This window comes from Peromyscus maniculatus, chromosome 5 (genome assembly GCF_049852395.1).
Source record: "Peromyscus maniculatus bairdii isolate BWxNUB_F1_BW_parent chromosome 5, HU_Pman_BW_mat_3.1, whole genome shotgun sequence".
In the NCBI taxonomy this organism is placed as follows: domain Eukaryota; kingdom Metazoa; phylum Chordata; class Mammalia; order Rodentia; family Cricetidae; genus Peromyscus; species Peromyscus maniculatus.
Genome location: NC_134856.1, coordinates 102,851,243 through 102,873,046, shown reverse-complemented (window position 1 = coordinate 102,873,046; position 21,804 = coordinate 102,851,243). Strand labels below are relative to the sequence as shown.

General features: G+C 43.2%; 1 protein-coding gene and 1 long non-coding RNA gene across 2 annotated transcripts in view; one reads left to right on the top strand and one right to left on the bottom strand.

The window, feature by feature from the left end:
• The window catches only part of Aoah (acyloxyacyl hydrolase), a 206,510-nt gene that overhangs the window by 95,839 nt on the left and 88,867 nt on the right, over positions 1 to 21,804 (bottom strand). The window contains exons 7-11 of the mRNA XM_006988896.4: positions 18,853 to 18,913; positions 17,797 to 17,867; positions 16,488 to 16,536; positions 13,687 to 13,735; positions 11,530 to 11,624 (exon numbers count right to left, since the gene is read on the bottom strand). Of these exons, the coding sequence (XP_006988958.1) occupies positions 11,530 to 11,624; positions 13,687 to 13,735; positions 16,488 to 16,536; positions 17,797 to 17,867; positions 18,853 to 18,913 (325 nt within the window). The remainder of the gene's footprint in view (positions 1 to 11,529; positions 11,625 to 13,686; positions 13,736 to 16,487; positions 16,537 to 17,796; positions 17,868 to 18,852; positions 18,914 to 21,804) is intronic.
• On the top strand, positions 1,306 to 21,746 carry LOC143273409 (uncharacterized). Its single transcript, XR_013051504.1, has 3 exons — positions 1,306 to 1,601; positions 6,152 to 6,249; positions 20,812 to 21,746. It is a non-coding gene; the product is annotated as an uncharacterized LOC143273409 (long non-coding RNA).

Genomic DNA, 21,804 nt, shown 5'->3' with positions numbered 1-21,804 from the left:
TTTTGGAGCCCCATTAAAAAAGTTATTGCCTATGTCAATATCTTAAAGTGATTTCTCCTAGCAGTTTTAAAATTTCACATCTTATATTAACATTTTTACCCTTTACATTGATTGTTATGTTTTTTATCTTTTTTATTTAAAAAAATTTATTTGTTTTACATACCAACCACAGATCCCCCTCTCATCCCTCCTCCCACCCCCCCCCAGCCTTCCTCCTCCCAACCCACCCCTATCTCCTCCTTCCAAAGGGTAAGGCCTCCCATGGGGAGTCAGCAAAGTCTGGTACATTCAGCTGAGACAGGACCAAATCTCCTGCATCAAGGGTGAACAAGGCGTCTGACCATAGGTAATGGGCTCCAGAAAGCCAGCTCATGCACCAGGGGTAGATTCTGATCCGACTGCCAGAGGTTCCCCAAACAGCCCAAGTCACACTAGCTTTTCCCCTTACCCCATAATGGCTCCCTCTATCTAGATGTCTCTGTCATTGCTCTCCCACTCTATCCCTCCTTCATCTTGACCATCCCATTCCCTCATGTTCTCATCCCCCATCCTCTCCCCTTTACCACCCACCCCACTCCCTGTTTAAATCCTGACGACAGCCTATGTTGGAGAGGATGTGGAATAAGGGGGAAACTCCTTCGTTGCTGGTGGGAGTGCAAACTTGTACAGCCACTTTGGAAATCAGTATGGAGGTTTCTCAGAAAATTGGGAATCTACCTCAAGACCCAGTGGTACCATTCTTGGGCATATACCCAAGGAATGCTCAATCATACCATGAGGACACTTGCTCAACTATGTTCATAACAGCATTATTTATAAAAGCCAGAACCTGGAAACAACCTAGATGTCCCTCAGCCAAAGAATAGATAAAGAAAATGTGGTACATATACACAATGGAGTACTACTCAGCTGTAAAAAAACAAAAACAAAAACAAAACAAAACAATGACATCATGAAATTTACAGGCAAATGGATGGAACTAGAAAATATCATCCTGAATGAGGTAACCCAGACTCAGAGAGAGAAACATGGTAAATACTCACTCATAATGGATACTAGATGTAAAGCAAAGGATAATCAGACTACAACCCACAGCTCCAGAGAAGCTAGGAAACAAGGAAGATCCTAAGAGGGATGCATGGATCAACGAGGGAAGGGGAAACAGATGAGATCTCCGTGAGTAAACTGGGAATGAGTTGGCGGCGGGGGTGGGGGGTGGCTGGGGGGGTGGGGGGGCAATAGAGGGAGAGGGGATAAGAGCATGAGGGAACAGTGTGGTCGAGCTGGAGGCAGGGGACAGAGTGGGAGAGCAATGAAAGAGATCTCTTGATAGAGAAAGACATTATGGGGTAAGGGAAAAACCAAGTTCTAGAGATAGTCCCAGGAACCCACAAGGATGACCCCAGATTAGACTACTAGCAATAGTGGAGAGAGTACGTAAACTGGCCCACCCTGGTAATCAGATTGGTGAATAACCTAACTGTCATCATAGAGCCTTCATCCAGTAACTGTTGGAAGCAGATGCAGAGATCCACGGCCAAGCAGCAGGCCCAGCTCTGGGAGTCCAGTCAAAGAGAGGGAAGAGGAATTATATGAGCAAGGTGGGGGGTCAAGATCATGGTGGGGAAATCTACAGAGACAACTAAACAAAGCTCGTAGTAGAAACTCATGAACTTTAGACTGACAGCTGTGGAGCCTGCATGGGACCAGACTAGGCCCTCTGCATGTGGGAGACAGTTACATAGTTTGGTCTGATTTAGGCGCCCCTGGTAGTGGGACCAGGATCTATCCATGGTGCATGAGCTGGCTTTCTGAAGCCCATTATCTATGGCTGGAAGCCTTGCTCACTCTTGATGCAGGGGGCGGGACTTGGTCCTGCCTCAACTGAATGTACCAGGCTTGGCTGACTCCCCATGGGAGGCCTTACCCTTTGGGAGGAAGGGAGGGGAGGGTCAGGGGGAAACTGGGGAGGCGGGGAGTAGGAGGAGGAATGAGAGGAGAATCTGTGGTTGGTATGTAAAATGAATAATTTTTTAAATAAATAAAAAATGTTAAAAGAAGTATCTGTGTAATTATTTTATAATAAAACATGTTTGATGTTGCTAATTAAAAAATTGAAGTGTAATTACATGATTTTCTTTCTTTTCCCTCCCTCCCTCTATGAATCCCTATCTTTCTCCTCTTTCCTTCCTTCCTTCCTTCCTTCCTTCCTTCCTTCCTTCCTTCCTTCCTTCCTTCCTTCCTTCCTTCCTTCCTCCCTTCCTCTCTTTCTTTCTGTTTGTCTGTGTGTATACACATTATATTCATAAAAATATAGTCCATATAATGGTGCTTGTTTGTAGATATGATTTCATGACTAACCACTTGATATTGGATAACTGACTGGGAAGTTCTTCCACAGGGAAGACAATCTTTCCCATTCTCAGCAGCCACTACTTGCCTGAAATCAATTTTTTAGGAGGAGTTGAGGGGCATCATAAAAATATATTGTATGATAGATAATAGATCTAGTTTCATTCTACTGTACATGGAAATTCAGTTTTCCCAGCACTATTTATTAAAGAGAGGCTGCCTTTTCTCCAGTGTATGCTTTTGATAGCTTGGTCAAAAATTAGGTCATTATAACTGTGTGCATTTATTTCTGGGTTTTTGTGGGAGCCCACAGAGGTTTCCTAGTGAGATCTGAGCTTGTTTTACTAGCAGAACCACATAAGAGAATGATTGGACCACGGGCCTGGGTGCCAGGTGTTTGGAAGGGTCTGCACTTGGTTGTATCTAGCAAGGGGGAGGTCTTTTGCCTTGCCCCTTGGCATTGTTATAAATAGCCCTTTTGAATAAAGTGTTGGGCTAGTGGATAAGGATCCAGACCATCCTGAGGCTATTCTGGGTTTCTACCTATTTCTCTCCCCTCTGTATTCCTATCTAAATCTCTTATCCCTCACTCCTCAAGAGTACCCAGGTAAAGGTGAGGGCTGGTCCCACACAGGTTTTCTAATCTCTTCTTCTGGTTCGCATGTGTGTCTTTGCGCTAGTAGCATGCTGTTTATTGCTGTTTATATTCCTGTGGCTTTGAAATATAATTTGAGATTATTATGAAAAGCATGGCTCTTTATGATAAAAATTGATGCTGTTTGTGCTTCCATATAAATTTTACAGTTTTTTCCCTGATCCTTTGAAGAATGTCGTTGGGATTTTGATGGGAAATGCATCCAATCTGTAGGTTGCTTTTCACGATATTAATTCTGCCTATACATAGAAATGGGAGGTTTCTCAGTCTTTCTACGGATGTTTTCAACTCCTTTCTTTGGTGTGTCGAAGTTTTCATTGTTGAGATCTTTCACTTCGGCTACATTTATTCCTAAATACTTTAGTATGTCTCAAGCAATTGTGAACAGATATTTCCCTTGATATCTTTCTTGGTGAAAGATTATCTATATTGGCATATAGAAAAGCTACAGATTTTCTGTATGTTGATTTTGACCCCTGTTACTTTGCTGAAAATGTTTATCACATTTGAGTTTCCTGGTGAAGTGTTCAGGGTCTTTAAAAGTATAGGACCATGTCATCAAGAAATAGGGATAATTTGACTTTCCCCTTTCCAATTTGTAGGGTTTTATTTCTTTAAATTGTCTTCTTCCTCTAGATCAGATTTTAAGCACTTTATTGAATAAGAGAAGAGAGAAGAGGCACCATTGTTTCAATCTAGATAAGAGGAAATGCTTTGATGTTTTCCCCATTTAGAATAATGTTGGCTGTATGTTTGTCAGGTGTAGGTTTTGTTATGCTGAGATGTGTTCTATTTCTGTATTCTTCACGGATTTTATCAGGAAGGGTTGGTTACTAATGGCTGTTTGTTTATTCCCCAAATTGAGATTATCATGCAGTTTCTGCCCTTCAGTCTGTTAGCTGGCTGAATTAAATTTCTTGATTGCTTGTTTTGAACCATCTTTCGTGTTTGGGATGAAAAAGTATATGATCTTGTTCTTGTGTTTTTAAATTTGATTTGCAAAATTTTTATTGGGATTTTTTGTATTTGTAGTTATGAGGAAGATTGGTTTATTTGATATTGGGATCATCTGTCTTTATAGGATGGGGTTGGCAGTGTTTTCCCTTTCTGTTTTGAGGACAGTTTGAGAAGCACTGGAGTTGCTTTCTCAATGGTAGAATTCCATAATGAATCCATCTGCTGGACTTTCATTGTTGGGAGACCTCTTATGATTGCTTCAATCTCATTGATTGCTGGTCAGGTAGCTCCCAGCATCTACCTGTCTCTGTCCCCAGTGCTGGGGTTACAGCTTTGTGATCACACCTGGCCTTTTATTTGGGGTTATGCTAACTCAGTCCCTCTTATTTGTATATCCATTTTATATACTAAGCCCTCTCCTCAGCCCATGTCTTTTAATTTTACATGTTTGTTATTACAAACATTAAAAATGTATGGAATTATGTTTAGAATTTTCTTTGGTTCTTTTAGAACCATGATAAAAAGATTGGTGTACTTCTTAAAACACCCCCACCACCAATGGTGTGTGTTTGATATGTTTTCTAAATCTGGGTGACTGTGAATAGAGTTCCACAGCTTTGTATGAGAACAATAGCTTACAGAGTGTTTTGGATACATATTCTCTCCTCCCAAAGCACTGTGGAGGTGACTTTGCTGTGCTTTGAAATTTAGTATTGAGACTGAAATCTGAAGTCAAATGGATTGTTCCTACAGTATACCTGCTTTTTTTTTCTTTTCTCCCTCATCTTTTGAAGAGAACATCTGCGAGATATTTTACATGATCCTTGTGAAATAAAAGAAAAGCAGGACATTGAGGAAGAAGTTTGTCTTCTACTTTGACCTCAGTAGAAATCTTGATTGAAGACCAGGGCTTTTATTGTTATTGTTGAGTCACAGCTTCCTCTCTGCTGCTGTCTTTTCTCTTTCTGGGTTTCATATTCAACACCCAGGACCATCTGGCTTGCCTTTCATCTCCAGTGCTTAATTTGTCCTGAGAGGAGCAGTTTCCCAAGTCAGCTGGCTTGTTTGGACATCCTGCTTTGGGTGCATTCCAGCTTGCTGGTCTGCATTGGTACTCCAATTGTCCCTGTGGTAAGAGTGGCCTTCCTCCATCCTCCATCGCCGTTGTTACCATCTCCGACCAATTATTGTCAAGACTTGGAATTTACTGTTTTATCCACTCACTTTCTTTCCTCTAGCCATTTTCAAAAGAGGACTTAAATTTTTCATTTAGATTATTTTATGTGTAGGAATGTTTTACGTGTGTGTGTGTGTGTGTGTGTGTGTGTGTGTGTGTGTGTGTGTGTGTACGTGTACACCACATGTGCGCCCAGTGCTGGAGGAGGTCAGAAGGAAGTGTCACATTTTCTGGAACTGGAGTTACAGATGGTTGTGAAGCACATGTGACTGCTGAGAACTGAATCCAGAGCCTCTGCAAGAGAAGCAGTGCTTTGAACCACTTAGCCATCGCTCCAGCACTCCTGGAGCACTTTTTATTCACCCAAGCATTTTGTGTATTCAGATGCACCTCCTTGTTACTCAACTTTTCAAAGGGACTTGGGAGGTATTCAATTTGAAAGTGCTTGGGTTAATTTGGGTTAATGTTTAATCTACTTAATTTGGGGGAGAAGCGATGAGGGAAAATGTATAATTTCTAAAGTTTGATTTCTTAGAATTAGTTCTAGTTTTCCAGGAGACAGAAGAACCTCACCCAGAGACAGTTACATGACAAGGGCTGCCCAGGTCCCCTATCCATGAGCAAACATGTCACCTTCTGCTATAATGGACAGGCTGGCTCTTGTCATGCCCTGTTAGGTCAGTGTACCTCACGTTTCTTGTTGCATTGCTTGAGCCAAGGTCCACCCCAAAGAGACAACTACGACGTGCTACCTGTGGTGCTCTGGGCCAGGTACATACAGTGCTTCATGGCTACAAAAGCACCTCTGAGCCCCGTGCTCAGAAAGACCCTGACCTGGTTTGATGCTCGGCTGCCTTACCTAGCTTATGAGTCGTCTATTTGCATGAAAGGGTTAAGGAAATGTGTATCAAGAAGGTACCTGGAAACTAAGCCTATACTGGATTCTGTCTTCTGCCACCTCCCAAGGATTGTGGCCACTCATTCTCCCAGTCCGACTCTTTCCTCTGCAGGTGCTGTGTCCTCCAACTGAGTGGTGACCAGGTGGTATAACTATGAGAAGTTTCTGATGCTGCCCCCTGGCCCTTGTGAGAAACCAGGTACAAGAGAGGTAAGAGTTTGGGTCTGGCACGGTGGCAGTTCCGGCTGGTGGTGCTAGCATCTGGCAGGCAGGGACAGCCAATTCCATCTAACCCAGCACTTATCAGTGCAAGAGTGTGAAGACCCTTGGGAGTCAGCTGTTTACTGTAGGCTGCTGGGATAGCAAATCCTGAGCAAGGGAAGTACCTGGCTGAATTGAAATTTTGAGAGTAGTAGGGACTCTACAGGAAACTTTTGGCCTGACTGTCTCAGGTTATGACCCACAGAGGTGATGCGCCTGCACTTGCCCTGGGTACCTTCTGTCCGAGGAAGCGTTTGGTCTGGTAGCTCTGATTTGGGGAGTCATCTGAACATCTTTCCAGCCTTCCTGAGTCTGACTTTAAATTCTCTGCTCTGAGCAGCTCAAAGCAACTTCCACTGATGAGTTGTTAAATAACTGGAATTTTGGTAGTTTCACCCATGAGTTCAATGCCCTTTTTATTGTATGTAAAAATGGCATTGTATAACATAGAGATGAACAGAATATCTATGCTGGCAATTTAAGATTTAAAATTGGTTAAAATGTTAGATGACGAATTAAAATCACTATGTCAAAGAGAAGACTGCCAAAGAAAATGAAAAGGAAAGAGCTGTACATTTTAGCATCTGTCTTAGAGTTTCTCTTCTTGTGGTAAAAAGCACCTCAAATAGGAAAAGTGTTTACTCCAGCTTACAATTCCATATCACAGTCCATCATTGAGGGAAGTCTGGGTAGAAACTCTAACAGAGCAGGAACCCGAAGGCACAAGCTGATGCACGTGCCATGGAGAAGTACTGCTTACTGGCTTGCTTCCCATGGCCTCCTTAACTTGCTTTCTTGGAGCTTTAAGGCAGTGTATCTTAACCTGTGGGTCATAATCCCTTTGCATATCAGATATCTTGTGTCTTATTTAGGGTTTCTATTGCTGTGAAGAGACACTGTGATCACTTTTAAACTGTTTCCTTTTAAACAGGAAAAACATTTAATTGGGACAGCTTATATTTTCAGAGGTTTAGTCCATTATTATAATGGTGTGACGTGGTGTGCAGGCAGACATGATGCTGGAGAAGAACCTGAGAGCCCTACATCTTGACTCACATGCAACAGGAACTGTTCTGAGACACTGGTTTGAGCATATATGAGACCTCAAAGCCTGCCTTTACAGTGACACACTTCCTCTAACAAGGTCATACCTACTCCAATAAAACCATACCTCCTAATAGTACCACTCCCTAAGAGCTTATGGGAGCAATTACATTCAAACTGCTACATCCTGTATATCAGATATTTACATTACAACTTAAATTAGTAGCAAAATTACAATTATGAAGTAGGAATGAATAATTTTATGGTTGGGATTACCACAACATGAGGAACTGTATTAAAGGGTTGTAGAATTAGGAATGTTGAAAACCACTGCTAAGGAACATTAGCTCAGGGGTGACACTAACCACAGTGAGCTGGACCCTCCGGTATCAATCATCAACCAAGGAAAAAGCCTTGGTTTTTGATCAGTAGCCTTTCTGGGTTTTCTTTAGGGACTCAGACTCCGTAACATGGTGCCATGTCTTAACTTTTCCATATAATCTCTTCAGTTTTGGGCCTCCTACTGCAATTGTGGCTGTATCTCTAACAATATCCTCTTCCAGTCTCTTTTCATGGACTCCAGCCCTGCCACACAGTGCTAAGCCTCAACTGATCTCTATCACTCCTTCCTGTCTTCAAAACAAGCACCACTTGGGTAACTCTTATACAATCAAGTGCAGCAGCCAGCATGGGATGCAGCCTTGGTCCCCTCTGGACTGTAATTTCGATGTGCTGATCTTGAGGAAATACTTGCAGATTTATGATCCTCAATGATGCCGTACTCTTCTTAATCACAGATATTTCTCAGCTTCAGCTCACCAGCATCAATTGTTCCAGTGAAGCAAATGTTTTACTTCAGTGGTGCTGGTCTCTTGCTTATTACAGCCAACTCTTTAGATGATCAAACATCACAGATACTTAATTAAAAATATTGAAAGGCCTGATAGAGTCTTGTCTTTGTCATTGTTCTATTGCTGTGAGGAGAAACCATGACCAAGACCTAGGCAACTCTTTTTTTTTTTTTTTTTTTTTTTTTTTTTTGAGACAGGGTTTCTCTGTGTAGTTTTGGTGCCTGTCCTGGATCTTGCTCTGTAGACCAGACTGGCCTCGAACTCACAGAGATCCACCTGGCTCTGCCTCCTGAGTGCTGGGATTAAAGGCATGTGCCACCACTGCCTGGCTAGACAACTCTTATAAAAGAAGGCATTTAATTGGGGAGTGGCTTACAGTTCAGAGGGTTAGTCTATTATTATCATAGTGAGGAGCATGGTAGCATGCAGCAGGTAGGCAGGTATGGTGCTGGAGAAGTAGTGGAGAGCTACATCCTGATCCACAGGCAGCAGCCATGGGAAGGGGGGATATGGGCTTTTAAATCTTCAACGCCTACCCCATCAACATACCTCATCCACTAAGGAAACACCTACTCCAACAAGATCACACCTCCTAATCCTTCCAAACAGTTCATCTAGCCAGCTAATATATGAGCCAAGAAGGGCTCATTTAAACCACCACAAGTCTTTTAAGGGACTTTCAGACTTTCCTCTGAATTGCCACAAGCCATGTCTCCACCGTCTACATTTTTCTCAACACCTTTATTTTCCAAGCTCCCAGCATTTGTCTTGTAAGTTTCCACTATAGCTCATTAAGCTCTGACTGCTCAATGGCTTTTCTAGCCTAAAGTTCTTCCATAATCTTCTCAAAAGCCCATAGTCAGGTCTGTCAAAGCAATACTCCATGAGCTGCTACCAATTTTTGTCTTAGTAGGGTTTCTATTGTTATGATAAAACACCATAACCAAAAATCAAGCTGGGAAGAAAAGGGTTTATTTCACCTTACAGATTATAGTCCATCATTTAGGGAAGTCAAAGGCAGGAATTCAAGGCAGGATCCTGGAGGCAGGAGCTGATGCAGAGGCCATGGAGGAGTGCTGCTTACTGACTTGCTTCCCATAGCTTGCTCACCCTGCTTTCTTATGCCACCCAGAACCATTTGCTCAGGAATGGCACTGCCCACAATGAGCTGGGCCCTTCCACATCAATCATCTGTCAAGGAAATGCTCTACAGACTTTCCTACAGCAAATCTGATGTGAGCATTTTCTAGAATGAGGTTCCTTCTTCCCAAATGATTCTAGCTCATGTTGACATAAAACTAGCCAGCACAGCATCTTGAATGAAACTCTTAAAAACATGTTTCATGTAGCCCAGTTCGACTTCAAACTCAATATGTAGATAAGGCTAGTCTTTAATTACTGATGCTCTCTCTAACGGATTAGACTATAGGCATGTACTACCACACACATCTCTATTTTGCATTTTAATTACTTTACTTAGTACTGGCCTTGACGGTCATGTAGATGATTCTGGTACAGGTGTTGGCACATCCTCGTGTGGCAGCTCTCACCTTAGGAAGCTGAAGCTGCAGATGGCACAGCACCCTTTGTTTGGGTGTGTGCCATTCAGATGCCCTACCCTGTTCTCTCACTCTCACCCTTTGTCACATAAATCCTAGGTGTTTGCACAGTTCAGCTGGGGAAGAAAATGGCTCTTGTGATAACCCAGCAGGTAAGAACTGGAGAACACACAGTTGTCACCCCCTTTTGCCACATACCGTAGTCCCTTAGGATTTGGGGGGGATGGTTGTAGAGCCCCTCTGAATACCAAATTTTATAGATGCTCGAGTCTCTTATATAAAATGGAATGGCATTTACATATGACCGATACACATCTTCCAGATACTTTTAAATACCCCTGGACTACTTATAATGCCAAATACAATAGGAGTGCCACGTCATCAGGCAGTGTGCTGTATTGTTTAAGGAACAATGACGAGAAAAAGTCTTTATATGTCTGTTAAAACACAGTCAAAGGAATGACACATGGTGAATGATGTCTTGGGGACCTGAGAGAGAGGTTCCAGGAAAAAAGGCAGAGGGCCTTTTACCTCATGTTCATTTTGTTACCTGGATTGTTCTTGGATGTGATTTCATGCCTCCTGTGTTAAACATTTACATTCAATTTATAAGACATGTTTATTCTTGTTGGATGTTAGAAGATAGCTATAGAACCCAATCTGTTGAAAGGATATGCTGAACGCTATCCTTATTGTACCCTGAATCTGGATATGGCCTTCTGCCTTGTTTTTTTGCTTTCCCAGATATAAGCTATACTGTGTGTCAGACAATTATGTTTAAATTGGTGTGTCCTGAGAAAGTTCTGGGAAGGGGCTGCTCTGTTAATATTTAGTAGGTGCTTACTGGTGTTTATTTACATGTTTTACTGATCATGTTTTTCCTAACTCAAACAACCTTCCTTGGATCATTGCTTTCTTTGCTTCATATATGTTAAAAAAATACACTGAAACTAAGAAAAATTGTCTGCAGCATTAGACTGTCATGGGTCCCGTTCTAAGGTCCTCGACCTATGGCAGGTCTCACAGACACAGATCTGCAGAGGTCCACAAAAGCTGACACAAGTCTGTTACTAATGCTGTCAGCACAGCTGGCCTGCAGCTTCCATCTGCAGTGAGTTGATTCTGTGGGTATGGAACCTGCAGATATGGGTGACTGCCTGTATTCATGATTTGATCATCTAACACATGGAAACTCCTCTCACAATGCCTGTGTTTGATCGGGTCAGTGACTATTGGTGTCTTCCTCCTTTGCTGTTGTCTGTGAGTCTTTCATTATTTATGATGGCTGGCTTTGTTATTTCCTTCACTGAAAAACCCTTTACAGGATCATTCTGTTCTTCAGAAGTGTATGTGTGTGTGTCGGGGGGGGCAGTTTCTCTGTCCCCTGCTGTTCCCCCATGAAGCACAGGAGTAGCTCTCAAGGGCACAGCAGTCTGCTCTGCCCAGCCTCGGCATGCTTATAGACAGCATCCAGGCTGGAAACACTCTCCACGCTCCTGACTTCCAAGAGAAGCCAGCACATGACTGTTCCTTCTGCATACCAGCCTCTGTCTTGACTCTCAACTGCCATCTTTGCCTTTTTGACAGGAGGTGAGATGAGGCTGGGAGGGTGAGGAGGAGAAACCTTTGCCTGTGTTTGCCTACGAGGGAAATGACAGTGCATGTCCCTTGCAAAGGGAAATTTGCACCTGTTTGGAGTTGGCTTCCCATTAAGAGCACAGAGAACAAAAGCAAAGGCCAGCACATCCGGAATGAGTGCTGCCCCAATTACTTACCGAAGACATCTGCGAAGCTGTCAGCCACTCAGGAGGGATGTGAAAATGAGCCCCAGCTGAGTCGCCCAGCAAAATGATTCCCCTGGGCTGTGAACCTAGGAAGCACAATTTATTTACATTATTTATGTACTCAAGCAGTGGGCAGCCTCCAGAGTGAGTAGCTATTCCAGCAGATAGCCTGGTGTGCATCCAATGCACAGTACAGCCTAACAGTGATACATTGCCACTTTTCGTGTGCTGGAGAGTGTGAGGGGAGCGTTTAGGAGCCGAATGAAATGTCTCAGCCGCTGGAACTGCTAGCTGAGCTGCACAAATGCAGGTGTGCTTCCTGGCTCAGCGTAAAAGCAACTGCTGTACAACATCCAGAGTGAATGATGGATGAACACAAAAATTAGACTTGATCTGAGTTCAGAAATATGTCCTAAATTTTGGTTCTGGAAATGGCATTCTTAGAGAATGCACTGATTCTCTTCAAGAGTTAATGACCTCATGGAGCAATTTTGATAGTTTAAAGATATGATGGTCTCTTTAAAGTCCTTAAATCCACATACACAAAGGCACTAGATGGACAATTCTGGCTGATTAACAGAGAGAAGGAGATAGAAAGGTCTCTGTGCAGCCTGCATGTCTGGATGTAAGAGTCACTTAATCAGATTCAGAGACACATCTACACAAATCACTTACTGGTGGGTACACCCTCTATCTACTTAAGGGCCTAGAAAAATCAAATGATCCCTCTAGAGTCAGAGAAGTCTCCTTCCTCCATCCCCAAGTCCCTGGAGTGAGCCAGAGCATGGCCCAGCCTTATTGTAGTGGTTCCTTAGCCTTGACTTCTCTGGAAGCTGCTGCTGGGCCACAAGAATGGAGAATAAGAGGGTCTAGGACATCTAAGAGGGCAATGTGGTGGGATGTGGAGATTCAGGGGTCTTCCTTCCTCAGCTCACTAGTCTGGAAGGTTTAGAGTTTCGTCTAAATCTGCAGCTATTGTTGTTATTTTACTACAGTTCTGGAACTGAGCATTAGGCCTCATGCATACTAAACTAGTGTTTTAGCATGGAGCTGCTCCCCAAACTCCAGAGTTATTCACAGTCTTCTCTCTTCTTTTTCTTATTGTAGTACTGAGGATCGAACTTAGGACCCAGTACATGCTAAGCAAATACTCTACCACTATGCTATATCTCTAACCATCTTTTTACATCTGATTTTGAGATAGGATCTTATTAACTTGCTCAGGCCAGCCTGAAATCACCCTGAAGCCAAAACAGGACCTGAACATTCAATCTCTTGCCTCAACATATGATTATATGAGATTACAGGCCTGTGCCACCAGGCTTGGTTATAAACTTATTTGTTCTTTCTGTCACTCAACAAATATTTCTAATTTGCATAACTTTTCAACGGACTTTTCAATTCCCTATCCTCCCTTTTTCCCCTCTGAGAACTTGCAAACTAGGCTTTAGGTTGACCTTTTCAAGTATAAAAGGTCGCCTTTGGGATAATTAGAGCGGTTATTCAGGAAACAGCTGTTGAATGAGTGCATGACTAAAACCATCTTCTGGGGAGCAGAGAAACATTGAGTAACAAAACAGGGACAGTGTCTTAGTTTTGGTTTACCCCTGGAGTCGGTTTTCAGCACTAGTGGCTCAGATGCCCAGGCATTTTGTGCTTTTAGAGTAGGAAGCTTTTGCTTAGTTATTTCTGGAAGCATCTGCAGGCTGAAGCTTGGCTTTTCTCTTAAGTCATTCAGATATTCACCATTAGAGACTGTCTCCTCAGTACAGTGTGGCCAAGCTTAATGTATGTTGAAAAGGACATGCAAATGATTAGATATTACTTCCTCTGTCGTTATTTGGAAAAGTCCCAGCTTCTGATTACTCTGTTATGTGCTCTGCAGTCTTCCCTGATGCTATCATTAAGGTTTCTAGTCCCCAAGTGAAAGAGCCAATTAAACAAATTACATTCTGCATCTTCTAGATCTGCCTCTTCTTCTATTCCTGTCTTTTTCTGATCAGTTTTGAAAACCCATCTAAATGGACCCTGTAATGTAACTGCTAACCTCAGGCTCTGCCTCACAAAGATGATTTTTTTTCCTCTTTACTTTGACTCTACTAGAAAAGAAGTATCTACTGTAGTAAGACGCTGACTTTTAGTTCATACCTTCACAGAATTTCTTCTCATATGGAATGCCATCTTTTGGATCAATACCCTTTAAAAGAGAAATGAAGAGATTAGCAGTGTGATTTTAAATTTATGAGACACATACACTAAATCCTTCCCAACTGAATTTAACATGCAAAGGCAAATCAATAGATAAAACCCTTTGAAGCCTCTTGGGCCCCTAATCCAACATATACTCCATGTAATGAGCTGGGTTTAAGAGGAATTGAGGATAGAACAGGAAAATAACAAGAAATGAGGCCCATTCATTTCAGAGCAATCTGGGGCAACCATTTAGAAGAGGAGCAGGGACAGGAATGACTCTCCTTGGAGCACTGAGGGCTGACTGAGTTTTGGGGATGTAGGTCAAGGGTGTGTTCTATAGTCTCTGAGCTGGAGATCAAAGTGTCCAGACATCTCAGGAACACCACTTTTCATCCATTTCACCCTTTCAACCCACACTCAATCCAGGGGACATTGATGAAGCGTGGAGACACCTGTGGTTGTCCCAGTGGAATAGGGTACTCTTGATACATTGTGGACAGAAGCATAGGAGGCTGCAGTATACCCTAAGGCTTCTATGATGATATGTCTAACTCAAACGTCAACAACTCCAGGGTTAAGAAACCCAAGAAGGGCAGTTGGTCTTGAGTGTGACAGTCACTACAGTCAAACCTCCAAACTGAAGGAAGACACTTAGTGCAGCACCTGTCCCTTGGAAGAGACATTAGTCGTGTTTTAAGACAACAGTGCTTGGTGGACATAGATATGATGGGAACAGTAAGTCCTTGCTCCTGGTCTTGAAGGCTCCAATGTGCATGCAAACATGCTGGGAAGTCTTGAAGGAAGCAGAAGCATCCAGCTTTACTGTCCCTTGAGCCTCCTGTAATTAACCGATGACAAGAGCCAACCCTCAACACACATACATCTATTCGCATCATAGTCAACAATGGAGCCAGGTGACACTGTGCAGTAAGTAGCAGCCTTGATGGCTGCAGGCTCCTTGTTTTTGACTTTGTAATTCTGAGTCATTTTTCCTATGTAGAAAGGGACAGGTGTGTGTTAGCCGGGCGGTGGTGGAGCACGCCTTTAATCCCAGCACTCGGGAGGCAGAGCCAGGTGGATCTCTGTGAGTTTAAGGCCAGCCTGGGCTACCAAGTGAGTTCCAGGAAAGGCGCAAAGCTACACAGAGAAACCCTGTCTCGAAAAACCAAAAAAAAAAAAAAAAAAAGAAAAAAAGAAAAAAGAAAGAAAGGGACAGGTGTGAAGATGCGAAGATACTGTGTCTTTCTAGTTAGTGATGATGAGCTTCAGGTTTTACCACCTGAGCGCGTGGTGGATTTCTTTTAGACTTGGCTTGGCCACTTCCTTACAGAGGTGGCATACCATGTCACAAACAGTGAGGACCATGAGACAAAGACAGCATCCCCACATACTAATCCTTTGTCCTGAGATAAGATAACCAAGCTTGAATTTACCACAAAAAGAGCTACCTTGGGGTCCTCTACACCTTCAAGCTCTAGTGCAGATTTTCTGTCCCATCAAGAGGTAGCGTGACTGAGGGTAGAGTGTGTGAGGTTGGCACAGTAGTTATCTGTCACGCTGTTTATATACTGGAAGCCTCAGGTCTCAATGCACACCACAGGGATTGCTAATGCAAGCCTGAGCCACTAGTGTCCTGGAGAGAGAACAGGGACTAAGCAGAAAAATGAAGCAATGATTTCCTTCAAAGCCAGGAAGCTTTATCTTCAAGGCTCCTTGTTTGCACAGCTCCTGCCTGTGAAGGTGCTGGGAGTGGCTGGGAGCTCCAGAACCTTCTAGGTCATCTCTCAAGTTTTGTGTCAAGACCCTCTTGGGTGTCACATATCAGATATTCTGCATATAATATATTTACAGCATGATTCATAACAATAGTAAAATTATGGTTGTGAAGTAGCAATGAAATAATTTTATAGATGGGGGTCACCACAATATGAAGAACCATATTAAAGGGTTGCAGCATTAGGAAGGTTGAGAACCACTGTTCTTGGTAGAGCAGAGAGGCCATGCTGTCATTGATAGGATGTAAGTATTTCTATGCAAGCACTTCAGGGTTAGAAGAAAAACAACAACAACAACAGCAACAACAAAAGAAACTGACCTGACTTTCCAAGACTCTGATGACTTGTTAGGATTTCCTTCATGTTTCTAAGTGACTGTCTACTTTTATACGTGAGTTTGTGTTTGTAAGTTGGTTTACATCAAATCATGTAAATGTCAGGTGACTGTCACACACGAAGCTGCAGCCATTGCTTCCCACTGGTTAAGTACTGGATTGGATTTCTGCTTTCTTCCCTTCTCTCTCCCTGAAAGCTATAAACCCATTGTGTCTAGAGAACTGGGGCAGCACAGTCAGAAGTTTCAGGGTGAGTGGTGCACGCAGGGTAATTTCCATGCTACCTGACAAGGCTCATGAAACAAAACAAAAATGGCCGTAACAAAATGGCAACATCACGTAGCCTTTTCCAACAGCTGTGTGGGTGCTGTAAGGGTGCTAGCATCAACTCCAGTTCATCACATATCAAACAGAATAAAGGAATTAGACAGGGGCGACCTCAGCCTGGCTTAAATGGGCTGTTTCTGAGGAAGCCTCAGTTCTGACACCATTGCTGGTCTTCCTATGTGATGGAAAATCTTTATCCCTCATGCAAGTAGCAGGGGAAGAGTTCCCTGGGCTCTCACCTTCCCAATGTGGCCCAAGAAAATCCACACTGGGGAAGGCAGAAAGTAAGAGACGATGTTCAACTTTAACCATTGCTTACCCAAATGCCATTACAGTTGGAGTCCTGATGGACATCCCAGTTGTCTGGCCTACAAAGAAAACATCAGCATTAGTCTTTGGCATATATGGAATGCTCAGCAAATGTTAGTTCCATGAATGGGTGTCACGGGAAATGCCACTGTAAGATAACAGTGCTCTTCGAGGAAGAGCACCCTATAAGTGTTGTGACATACAAAAGCAGCCACCTAGTGAAGCGCAATCCTAATTAGTCTTAACAATAAAAACTTTGAGTCAGGTATTAGATTTAAAGCTGAAAGATCAGAGAAGCAGAGCAGCCAGCCACCAGAGACTTCTTTCCTCTATGAAATCTCAGACCGAATGGTTCGGCCTGTCTCTGCAAATCCTCAGGCTGAATGGGGAATCATCCTGTCTCTAGGAATCCTCAGACTGAATGGGCCCATGGTCCTGTCTCCACCCACTTTATATTCCTGTCTCCACCTGCCTAGTGCTGGGATTAAAGGTATGTACCACCACTGCCTGGATCTGTTTCTCTTTTAGACTGGTTCAATCTCGTGTAGTCCAGGGTGGCCTTGAACTCCTGATCTTCTTGCTTCTCCCAGTTGCTAGGATTAAAGGCATATGCCACCACTGCCTGGCCTTTGTAGTTAACTAGTGGCTAGCTCCACTCTCTGATCTCCAGGCAAGCTGTATTTGTCAGAATGCAAACAAAATATCATACAACGTAGCCTGTGCATTCTTGATTTGGAGTGTTTCTGGGAACCTCAGCTTGAAGGCAGTCTTTCCAATGACTGAGGGTTCCTGTGGCCTATGGAGCTGTGGAATGGTGTGCATAAGGAGTAAGTCTGCAGCCCATCTTCTTTAGCAAGGTGAAGCTGCAAACACTGCCTGTGAGCTGTGCAGCCCCTGGTCAGCTTGCTGGTCCAGCATTGCAGTCCTGTGACAGCAAAGGGCGGCCCAGCCATGTCTTGAAGGCAGAGCTATGGTTGTTGTCCATCAGGTCATGACTCGAGCGGGGCATGGGTCATATTGTTTGGAGTCCATACCTTGCTCTAAGAGAACAGGACACAGCTCCCAGGTCTACCTTACTAAAAGAACCCACTTACTTGGGGGCTGTATCAATGTCTGCAGTCATTTTTGTGTAACTAGTTTCTCTCAATAGAATGCTATGCCATTGAAGGGGCAACTTTCAAATGCCTAACTCCACCCCAAGTGCTTTGCAAGTATAAGGTTCTTGGTAAGCATTTTTGGATAAACAACTGTTCTCCCAGCAACTAGGGATCCCCAGTTTGGGAAAAGCCATCATGTCTCACTTCTCCAATAAAAGTTACCTTCTGCCTGGGTACACTGTCTTGTCATTGTCATTACAGTCTCTGCCTCGCCAGTGGTAGCCCCGCAATGTCTGAAATCAAAGAGCACACACAGAAGGGCTTAGTCCAGCTTTGACATGGCCCACAGTGAAGGCTAATCAGGGCTATCTAAGGAATATTGACATCCACAGTTTTTCAGCTCAAATATTGAAGATCAGTAGGGAAATTAAGACTAATATAAGATAAGCTGTGTGAGGTAAAATGTAATAGGACACCAAACCCAGACAACAGTGGGTGTGTATGCATAAATGAATGTGTGTTGATGGGTGACATTGGGTGTGTGCCTATGTGTGAAGGTGTTAGGGTATGTGTATATGTATGTATGTGCATGTGTGTACATATGCGTGTGTCCTTACATATATGCATATGTGTACATATGTGTGTGTGTATGCATCCATGTATACTCCTAGAAACAGCAGGACTGCCCAGCTTCCTCAGTTGTTTGGTTAGCCACCAGTCTTCTCAGGGTATAAAAGAATTCATCTATTTGGCCAGTGATGAATCTTTTCATTGGATAATTAAAAAATAATGTATGTCAACTGCAAATCATTTGGATTTGTACGTTGCTGAAGAGCTTAAAACAATCAGGAATCAAAATTCTATTCAACCGTGTTCCTTCTTGCAGTCTCTCGTCCTGTGGGGAGTTGAGGACAAGACCCTTGTTCGTTTCCCCAGAAACTTCTTTGGCATCTTAACAACTCTAAAACAAACTGACACACGCACACACTTGAAAAAGTAAGCCCAAGCAGATTTATGAATTTCCAAATAATTGACACCACCCTTGTGGTAACAATAGCCCACTGGGGAACTGCAGGTGGGAACGGGGAGAGGAGAAAACAGAACTGGGTCTATGGTTTGCTTTGATGGCTGGTGATTTTATCAAGTCAAAAAGCCCTTGAAATTGTGAACTGATGTATGTTCATCAAATGAAATTCAGTCTTGTCTTATTAAAGGAAAGAATTTTGTAGATGAAATATAATAAGGAGTGCACACGTACTCATTCATGGCAATACTCACTGGGAAAACACTGTATTTGTCAGAATCCACATCTTTGAATGGCACAGCCTTCTTTATAGATCTAGGAAGGAAAACAAAATGCCTGGTGAGATAAGAAAAAAGATGTTTGTGAAAATAAACATGTGCAGATACTGGCTGTTTATGTTTCAGACACTGATCTAAAAATAAAACCCAGAGTGCGCGTAGCTCGTGGGAATGTCAGCCACACTTGGCCAATCGCTGCTCTCCATTCAAACAGTTTCTCTCTGTTTTTTGTGGGCCATTTGAGGAGGTAAAATAAATGAATTGGAGTTGTAGGAGACATGGGATATCGATGTTATGGTACTCAGGGAATAGGAGACTACATGTTGGATCTAGCCAATGAACCCCAGCACTCCTGTGGGGGTTTGAGCAGGAATGGCCCCCAGAAGCCCACATATTTGAATGCTTGGTCATTAGGGAGTGGCAGTACTTGATAGAGGTTAGGAGGTGTGGCCTTGTTGGAGGAAATGTGTCACTGGGGGGTGGGGTAGGGTGGGCTTTGGGGTTTCAAATGCTCAAGACAGGCCCACTGTCTCTCTCTTCCTGCTGCCTGTGCCCAGATGTAGAACTCTCAACTTTTCCAGCACCATGTCTGCCTACACGCCACCACTCTCCCCTCCTTGTGACAATGAACTAATCCTCTGAATTGTAAGACAGCGCCAACTAAATGATGTCCTTTATAAAAGTTGCCATGGTCATGGTGTCTTTTTACAATGATAGAACAGTGACTAAGACAATTGTCTTTATACCCTTTGTTGAGAAAAACTTTTATTTTAACCACTCACTGTAAGAATCTTGGGCATTCAATGGTCATTGGCTAGTAACTTACACTCTCCCTTATGAGACTGGGTAGACAAGGACACAGGCATGATAGCTAGCATAAATCAGACCAAAGTTATGGATACTCTAAAAGGAAGGACACCTTGTACCTTGCTACCAGACTCTTCCTGCTGCAAAATGGAGGCACTACTTTCCCCTGCTTTTGGGGGAAATCAGATGCAGGACAGCAGAGGATTGCAGTCATGGGACAGGATGAGGCTGTGCCTCGAACCTAAAATTTAGCGTTAGTAACATGGGACTTTGTGGGATTTTGTAAAGGTTTTTGGAATCAAAGGCATCCAAATGGAGCTCAAAACAAGTAGGGTGGACATTTACAATCTATTTGTTCACCTAAAGAAGAGGACTGGGAGTCTAGAGGGTCAGTGGGAGCGGAGGCTGATCTGTGGCCACTGAAGAGTAACTTTACCTGTTTGAAAGGGGACAATAACAGTGTCTACCTCAACTTACACAATGGTCCTTGGTGTATAGAAAGCACCAGCTAATTTGTTCTGATGATGATTACTGAACCACAGGTTGGTTTAAAGGGCAAATGAGGCTGCCCTTATGTGTGCTTTGTAAGTCATAAATTACCAAATACATTACGGTGTGGTACAAATTAAAATTGAATCACAGTGACTTTTAAAAAAAGAATAAAACATGCTGTTTTGGCTTTTATCATAAAGGAATAATTTTCTTTTTAAGTTGGGCCAAGAAAATCCATGGCCCCAGAAGCTCCTGAATTCAAAATTTCAAAGGTAGTTCAATTAAAGAGTTATCACTTGGATATCACTGGAAACTTCAATGGTGCCATTAAAGAAGAGAGAGGGTCCCAAGTCAGCTCAAACCAGGCACGATGAAATGATTGGCACCTGGGGAGCTGGCTGCACCTCAGCCTTGAAGCATCTTCTTTCATGTCTGACAGTCCCTTCTCCTCATAACCTGAGGCTCTCTGTGCCTAACCCCATCCCCAGAAAGGGGTGAAGCTACCGGTTCTGGGATTCAGGCCAGCTGGCTACGGGGCTCTTGTTGGCGGATGAGCTAGGAAAAGTTTGTCACTCTTCAATTCTTAAGAGACTCTGAATGTGGCTCAGAATCACAGCTGCCACCTCTTTTCTCCAGCTATCTTAATGGCAGCCTAGAGATCTCCAGCAAATGTAGTCCTCGTGAAGCTCAAGAGATAATGAAGGTGGAACACAGGAAAACTTTTATCATGGCTTGAATTATGTTCATCTTCCAGTGGCTGTGAACTGGGCCTTAATACAGGTAGGTCTTTGCAGACGTAATTAAGTTAATTTGATGTCCTTAGAATGGACCCTCATCAAATATGACAGGCAGGCTCTAAGAGGTAAAATAAACATCGGGGGTGGGGCATGATGTAATGGAAAGTGAAGGTGGGGATTGGAGGGGTGCAGCTATAAGGATTGATGGCTACCACAGCACCCAGGAAGAGGCAAGGAATGATCTACCAAGAGCATCTGTCAGAGGAGCATAGCCCTGATGCCCTGGGTTTTGAATTTCTGGTTTCCAGGACTAAGAGAACATACATTATGACCTTTTGTTACAGCAGCAGCAGAAACTTACCCAGCTCCTCAGAGTATACCTGCAGCCTGTCTCTGGCACCTGTCTCCCCTTCTCTTCCTGTGACAGCCAGGCTGGGCCAGAATGGGATAAAGTAACAGGCGCTCCCACAGGAAAGCAAGAGAAAACAGGTGGCCGAGAAGATGCTGCTGTGGTCTACATACATAGCTCACATCCATTAAACAATTACTTGTATATGTATTATTTTAGCTCTGTCTCCTGATGCACAAGCAATTGTTGGACACAGATAGCCAGGAGTCACATTTGAGGACAAATTATCCAAGACCTACCTAGAGGATGTTTGGGAAAATGTAACGCTCTCTCACTAGGTTGTTTTTTAAGGCTCTCAGATGGTGCTGAGGTAGCAAGGATTCCATTTACAGTTTGATTTTAGATATGGGAAAACAAGTCCAAAGATATTAAGTGGCTCATGTTCTTTAAATCAACTCAAGATTAAAAACAAGCAAAAAACAAAACTTTGAAAAGGAATATGAACTACATACACCCAGGGGTGGAGGTGTTGAGTCTTCAATG